Consider the following 8,085-nt stretch of genomic DNA (forward strand, 5'->3'; position numbering starts at 1 on the left):
CCGACAACCCCCCCCCCCCCACCCCCACCCCCCCCACACACACACCCCCGGCAGCCAGACTGGACGCGAACAGACCGCTGCTGCCTTTGTGGGGTAAGTCTCCAAATAGCGTGCGTGCACACAGCCTTTTGACAGGTTCCACCTCTGCCCTGTGCAGGACAATGTTCGAGATTATCGAGGGGGGGCGGGCGTTTAGGGTGTACCCCTGTGTAGAACTCCAGGAAAAGTGTGAGGGGAGAGAGAGAGAGGGTGAGAGGTCAATTATTTAGAGACAATGCCTGGACTGTCCAGGACTGTTCTCCGAAGTATTTCAGTGAGCCGACTTGGTTTTTAATCATTGTACCCCCCGTAAACAAAAGACGCGTTCAGGGTTGAAATAGCTCTTTGACGTAATGTTTCTATCGGAACATTGAGATCCCCTTTGGATAATCTGATTTTCGGATAATCGAGGTTCCTTTGTTAATATTTCAGTTTATCCATTTAATTTTAATGACTAAGGTCATCTCTGAATCTTGCTTTGCACCTTCCTTCAACTCCGCAAAGCAAATTTATTTCCCAGCTCCAAAACAGTAGTGTTTTGTTGCACTGATGTTGTACTGCTTAATTTTTTACTAAATGAGTGGGGAATTCAATGCTCTTTGCACAAACTGTTAAATCAATGTTTTTCAGTGCATCACTTCAATTTATGAAGAAAGAATAGATAAGAATAATGCATGCATAAAAAATCAACTGAATAAATTCAGTCTAATTCATACAGTTAATATTGTTGAGGCCAGCTTTAGTACTGTTTGTCAGACATGTGACCTGGCATAACTTGCAGACTGAATGCAATATTGGAATATTTCCAACTTGTGGAATGTTAGACTTCAGTGAATAAACCTGCACTTTTCTTGCAAAATCTGTTGGAGCTCAAAGTCGGCTACACATTGTCTTCTGCATTGAACAACTTTGAAATTATCCAATAGTTTAGCAATGTAAACGGCAATAAAGTAAGAATGTAGTACTTCAGAAATGATCAAAAAATGCTTGGTGACAATGAATAAAGAGTAGATTCTGACAAAAACTAGAAGACCATGTGCTGTAGGAGCATGAGTAGGCCATTCAACTATCGTATCATCTTCATTCAATGAGATCATGGCTGATCTGGTAATCCTCAACTGCACTTGCCTGCCTTTTTCCCCCATAACCCAAGTTTCCCTGACTGATTAAAAATCCATCTGTCTCAGCCTTGAATATATTTAACAGAGCAGCTTCAGATTCACTGCCGACAAATTCCTCCTCATTTCTGTCCTCTGTGCGCGAGTCCTTATTCTGAAATTATGCCTTTTGGTCCTCCTTTCTCTCACAGGGGGCAACAGCCTTTCTGCATTTACTTTGACAAACCCCCTAATCATGTGTTTCGGTAAGGTTGCCTCTCATTCTACATTCCAGAGTATAGAATAATCAACTCAGCCTGTCCCTCTATATCTGATATCAGCCAACTGAACCTTAGAATCATAAAATTATACAGTACAGAATCATTTGGCCCTCCAAGTCTATACTGGCAAAAATATACTATTATCCACACTAGACCCACTTTCCCACAATAGACCCATAACCTTGAATGTTGTGATACTTCAAATGCTCGTCCAAGTACTTTTTAGAGGTTGAAGTTACCACCCTCAACTACCTTCCCAGGCAGTACATTTTCGACCCCCAACGCTCTCTGTATGAAAACATTTTTCCCAATTCTCCCCTCAACCTCCAATTTTAAAATTATGATCCCCTGTTATTAACCTTTTTGACTAAGGGGAACAGCTGCTTTCTATTCACACTATCCTTTGAACTTGAGTGATTTCATTCCATTTGCCTTCCCTATTACCAAATTTGGATGCTAGCTTTTTGTGATTCATGGACAAGGGGGCCCAAATCCCCCTGTAGCCTTCTGCAATCATTCTCAACTTAGGTAATCTTCGGCTCATTTTATTCTTACTGTGGAAGTGCATAGTCTCATGTTTTCCCACATTCCACCTGTCAAGCTTTTGCCCACTTGCTCACCCAGTCTATAACCATCTGTAGACTCTTTGTATCATCCTTACCACTCGTCTTCCCACCTATTTTTGTGTTATCCATTAACTTAACTGTATGTTCACTTTCCTTATCCACGCCATTCGTATATATCATCAATAATTGTGACTTCAGCACTGATCCCTGTGACACTCCAATAGTTACAACTTGCCATCCTGAATTGCCCTCTTTCCCAACTGTGTCTTCTATTAGTTAGCCAATCCTCTATCAATGCTCTTATTGGCTCTTATCTTTATTAAGTAACCTAATGTGTGGTACCTTGTAACTGTCTTCTGAAAATCAAAATATATTGCATCCACTACTTCCTCTTTGCCTATCCTGCTTGGACATCAAAGGATTCTAGTAAATTTGTCAGGCATCATTTCCCATTCATAAAGCAAAGTTGAATCTCCTTGATCATGTTATGTATTTCTAAATGCTCTCTTATTAAATTCTTTATAAAAGATTAACATTTTCCTAATAACAGCAAATAACTGGCCTGTTGTTTTTTGTCTCCTCCCCTCTTTAAGTAAACTGAATCAATTGACATACCTTACTTTAATGCTGTGTTTACTTTTATATGTTTTTAGTTGCCATGTGGTGATATAGTGTTAAAGGCACTGCACCAGTAATCTAGAACCCTAAACTAATTTTTGGTGGGCAATCCTGAAATGGCAAATGGTGAAGTTTGCTTTCAGTCAAATTTGATTGAAAAACTATTGTCAATTGTTGGAAAAACCCACCTGGCTCATTAATGCCCTTAAGGAAAGGAAATTTGTCATCTTTTGCCTGGTTTGGCCACATAAGACTCTACACCTATAACAAGCCACACTCAATTGTTTCAAATCACGACAAAGAAAGCAATTGAACATCATCTACATAGGCACTGGAAATAACCATACCAATCTCAGCCCTCTTGAACTTGCACAATTCTCTTTAACATTTGGGGCTTTTGTCAAAATTGGGAGAGCTGCCCATAGACTAGTGGAGCAATGGCCTAACATAGTCACACTTAAAGAATCATGGCACTTAGGCCAGCATTACCATTCTTGACTATATCCCATCCCACCAGCAAGCCAGACCCACCAAAGGTGGTAGTTTCACATGTACAATTGGGAGGATGTTGCCCTAGAAATCCTCAAAACATCAGATTAACCATGCAAGAGATCAGTCTGCTGAATACCAGCTGCTGCACTGATTTTCACCTCATTGGCAAGTACACTGCAAGATTTCCACAGGGTAGTATCCCAGACCTAATGTTCAACACCATTTGTAACTCCTGCAATGCAGAAGTGGTCCATCTCCATATGCAGGAAGATCTGGAAGCATTCAGTCTTCATAGAATCCCTACAGTGCAGATAGAGGCCAATCAGCCCATTGAGTTTGCACCTACCCTCTGAAGAGCATCCCATGCCCCCCACCCTATCCTCAACCCCACATTTACCACGGCTAATCCACCTAGCCTACACATCCCTGGAAATTATGGGGCAATTTAGCATGAGCAATCCACTTAGTCTGCACATCTTTGGACTTTGGGAGGAAACCAGAGCAACTGGCGGAAACCCACACAGACATAGGGAGAACATGGAAACTGCTCACAGTCAACCAATGCTGGAATTGAACCTAGGTCCCTGATGCTGTGAATGCGAACCACCATGCCAGCTTGGTTTAATTAATGGCAAGTAATATTAATGTGGGGCAATGACCATCTTGAGAGAGAATCAAACCATCACTGTTTGACATTTGATTGTGTTACCGTCACTGAAACCTTACTGAAGGCTTCCTGGGCATTGCCGTTGATCAGAAATGGAACGAGATCAACTATGTCAATACTATCTACAAGAGCAGAGGTTAGGAGTCCTACAGTGCTTAGCTCACATCCTTTCTCCCTATCTGTTCACTAGCCGCAAAGCACAAGACAGGAGCGTGATAGAATACTTTCCAGTTGCCTGGATTAGTGCAGCTCCAACACCATGCTGAGTGCAACACCATCTGTTTGGCACCTTCAAAATTCATTTCCTTTACCACAAAAGCAAAGTGGCAATAGTGTGTAACATCTGTAAGATTCAATACAGTAACACAGCAACTTCCAAACCCATTACCTCTGACATCCAGAAGGACAAGGCAGCAGATGCATGAGAGTGCCACCACCTGCAAGTTTCCTTCCAAGCTACTTGACTTAATAGTGAACCCTATCACTATTCCTTCACTACAGTGTCAAAATCCTGCAACTTCTTTCCTAACAGTACTGTAAGTGTCCCTATCCCAAAGGACTGTAGTGGTTCAGGTAGAAGCTCATCCCATCCTGTTGGCAATTAGTAATATGCAGTAACTGTTGGCCAAGCCAGTAACATTGGAGTGGCTTGGAGGGAATCTTGCAGATGGTGTTGTTTCCATATAGCTGCTGCCTTTGACCTTCAGATGGAAGTAGTTGTAGGTTTGGCTGTCTCAAGATCTTGGGTGAATTTCTGTGGTGCCAGTTGTAGATTATACACACTGCTGCTACTTGGTGTCAGTAGTGGAGGGAGTGGATGCTGTGCACCTAATGCTAATCAAGGGGTTGCTTTGTCCTGGATGGTGTCGAGTTTCTTGTTGGAGCTACACTCATCCAGGCAAGTAGGGAACATTCCATCACACTCCTGACTTGTAACTTACGTATGGCGGACAGGCTTTGGGGAGTCAGGAGGTTGAATTACTCGCTGCAGTATTCCTAGCTTCTGACCTGCTTTTGTTGTCATTGTATTTATATGGTGATTCCATTTGAAATTTTGGTCAGTGGTCACTCCAGAATGTTGATAATTGCAAATTGTGATGGTAACATCATTGAATGTCAAGGAGTGATGGTTAAATTGTCTCTTATTCAAGATGGCCATTGCCTAGTATTTTGTGACGTGAATTTTACTTGCCACTTGTCAGCCAGACTTTGAATATTGTCCAGTTCTTGTTACATTTGAACATGGACTGCTTCAGTATCTGAAGAGTTGTAAGTGGTGCTGAACATTGCAATCATTGGCGAACATCCCCATTGCTGATTTTCTGATGTAGAGAAGGTCATTGATGAAGAAGCTGAAGATGGTTGGGCCTACGACACTACCCTGAGGAACTCCTGCAGAGGTGATTTGGATCTGAGATGACTGACCTTTAACAATCACAACCATCTTCCTATGTGCCAGGTATGGTTCTAACCAGCAGAGGTTCCCATTGATTCCAATTGATTCCAATTTTGGTTGGGCTTCTTGATGTCATTCTCAGTTGAATGCAACCTTGATGTCGAGTTGTCACACTCACCTCACCGCTGAAATTCAACTCTTTTGAACCGAGGTTGTAATGAGGTTAGGAGCTAGGTAGCCTTGGTGGAACCTAAACTGGGCATTTATTGAGCAGATTGTTGCTAAACAGGTGCTGCTTGATACCACTGTTGATGACACCTTACATCACTCTCAATTATGAGAGTAGACTGATGGGCTGCAACTGGCAAGGTTGGATTTGACCTGCTTTTTTGTGTACAGGTCATACCTGGACAATTTTCCACATTTGTCGGGTAGTAGCCGGAGTTGTAGTTGTACTGGATAACTTGGCTAGGGAAGCAGCAAGTTCCAGAGCACAGGTCTGCAACACTGTTGCCAGAATATTGTCAGGGCCCATAGTCTTTGCAGTATCCAGTGCCTCCAACTGTTTCTTGATATCATGTGGAATGAATCGAATTGGCTAAAGACTGGTATCTATGATGCTGAGGACCACTGGAGGAGGCCACCATGGATCATCCATGCAGCACTTCTTGCTGAAGATTTTGTTATGAATGCTTTAGCCTTATCTTTGGGCACTGATGCACTGGGTTCTGCCATCATTGAGGATGTGGATATTTATGAGCTCCTCCTCCAGTGAGGAGTTCAGTTGTCCACCACCATTCACAGCAAGATTTGGCAGGTCTACAGAACTTAGATCTTACCTGTTAGTAGGGGGATTGTCTATCACTTATGTTGTTTGGCATGCAAGTAGTCCTGTTTGCTGGCTTCACCAGATTGACCTTTTTTTATTCGATATGTGTGGTGTTGCTCCTACCATGCCCTCTGTGCTCTCCATTGAACCAGGATTTAGCCCCTGGCTTGATGGCAATGGTTGAGTGGGGGATATGCTACACCATAAAGTTCAAATTGTGCTGAAGTACAATTCTGCTGCTGTTCTTTGCCACAACACCTCATGGATGCCCAGTCTAAAGTTGCTAGACCTGTTTGTCCCATTTAGTATGGTGATTGTGCCACACAATACGATGGAGGGTATTTTCATTGTGAAAATGGGACTTCATCTCTGCAAGGATTGTACGCTGGTTACTTTTAGCGATACTGTCATGGATAGGTGCATCTGCATCAGGCGAATTGATGAGGAAGGGTCAAGAATGTTTTTCTGTCTTGTTGATTCCTTCAATATCTACAGCAGTATGGCAGCTATGTCCTTTAGGACCTGACCAGCTCGATCAGTAGTTCTGCTGCTGTGCCCCTCTTGGTGGTGGAGTTTGAAGGCCCCCATCCAGAGTATAGTTTGCACCCTTGCACTCTCTGAGCAACACTTGGAAGAAGTACCGTGTGGAAGAGTACTGTTTCATCAGCTATGGGAAGATGGTACATGGTAATCAGTAGGTTTCCTTGCCCATATTTAACCTGATGCCATGATATTTCATGTGGACCGGACTTGATATCAAGGCCTTCATGGCAACTCCCTCCTAACTGTGCTGCCACCACTCCTAGGTCAAGAGTTCCATTTTTCTGCCTATTGCACTATTTTATAATGTTTTATAAAAACTATTATCACAGCACTGAATGGAGTGCACTCACTGCCAGTATAGAGATAGGAATGACATGATCAGCAGCAGCAATGTGGCTGTATCAAAGAACTGGAGCAGTAAAATGAGTGTTTTTGAAACATTTTAAATGAATTCCATTCCTGGGAATGTGATTTGGTCATTGTTGCACTCCAAGTACTTGGCAACGCTGCTACTAATCCTTCTCTGCCTCCTCCTCCTCTGCCTCCTCCTTCCTTCCTTCCTTGCTGCCTTACTGCTCACCATCTCAGAGAGCAAGGTGGCAAGTGAGGCAGTGGGGGAATCGGGAGCAGATTCCCCAGGTGGGTTGCAAGTGAGATGGCAATGAGAATTGAGGACTCAAATGTGATGCGGGTGAGTTTTGGGTGGAAGTGGCCAAAAGAAGTGGTAAGTGAGGCAGCCAAGCAGCATGGAGAGTGGGAGGTTTAAGCATAGAGAGCTTCAGCAGAGCAAAGCTGGTGAGAATTCCTTGGGCATCAGTGGAATTACAAACATGCATGTGCATGTGGATGGAGTCAGCTCCCACTTCTGTCTCTCAGCAAGTATTGATGTCAGCAGTGCCAACCTCCTCTGCAAGTGTGGTGTCAGGAGATGCTCAATTTTGTCAGTGTTGTGTGCAGTAACACTTTTTAATGTGAATAATTTCCTCTGATGTGCTTTGTTTAATTATAAAGCTTTTAACATTTTTTTTGATGCATAAAATTATTTTTAATTTCAGGTGTACTTGGCAGTGGTGATGGAATAGCGCCTCCACAGAAAATACTGTTCCCTGCAGAAAAAATCTCCCTGAAATGGCAACAACTGCACAAAATAGGAGCTGGCCTCCAAAATCTGGGCAACACCTGCTTCTTAAACTCTGCACTGCAGTGTTTGACTTACACGCCACCTCTTGCAAACTACATGCTTTCCCGGGAGCATTCTAGAACATGTATGTACATGAGAATCTTTCTGTATTGAGTTTGATTGCTGCTTCACCTTTTGTCTCCCCATATCATATATTATATCCATTTAAAATATTTGGAAAACACTCATTTTACTGCTCCAGTTCTTTGATGCGCCACATTGTTGCTGCTGATCATGTCATTCCCGTCTCTATATTGGCAGCAAGTGCACCCCATTCAGGGCTGTAATAATAGCTTTTACAAAATATTATCATGATGTGGGGAGACAAAAGGTGAAGGAGGGGGTGAGTTACCAATTTCCAGAGTTGTTGAATGATG

The 8,085-nt window shown here is 42.8% G+C and overlaps 1 protein-coding gene across 4 annotated transcripts in view; it reads left to right on the top strand.

Moving 5' to 3' along the window:
- Positions 1 to 8,068, top strand: part of LOC122560595 (ubiquitin carboxyl-terminal hydrolase 42-like) — a 36,752-nt gene extending 28,684 nt beyond the window's left edge. For 3 of the 4 annotated variants that reach the window (XM_043711386.1, XM_043711385.1, XM_043711384.1), the window contains one exon: positions 7,584 to 8,068. In XM_043711386.1, the coding sequence (XP_043567321.1) occupies positions 7,584 to 7,822 (239 nt within the window). In that variant the 3' untranslated portion in view covers positions 7,823 to 8,068. The remainder of the gene's footprint in view (positions 1 to 7,583) is intronic. The other variant, XM_043711387.1, reaches the window with a different exon arrangement.
- The last annotated feature ends 17 nt before the right edge of the window (positions 8,069 to 8,085 follow it).

The sequence above is a fragment of the Chiloscyllium plagiosum genome, chromosome 21, assembly GCF_004010195.1.
Source record: "Chiloscyllium plagiosum isolate BGI_BamShark_2017 chromosome 21, ASM401019v2, whole genome shotgun sequence".
In the NCBI taxonomy this organism is placed as follows: domain Eukaryota; kingdom Metazoa; phylum Chordata; class Chondrichthyes; order Orectolobiformes; family Hemiscylliidae; genus Chiloscyllium; species Chiloscyllium plagiosum.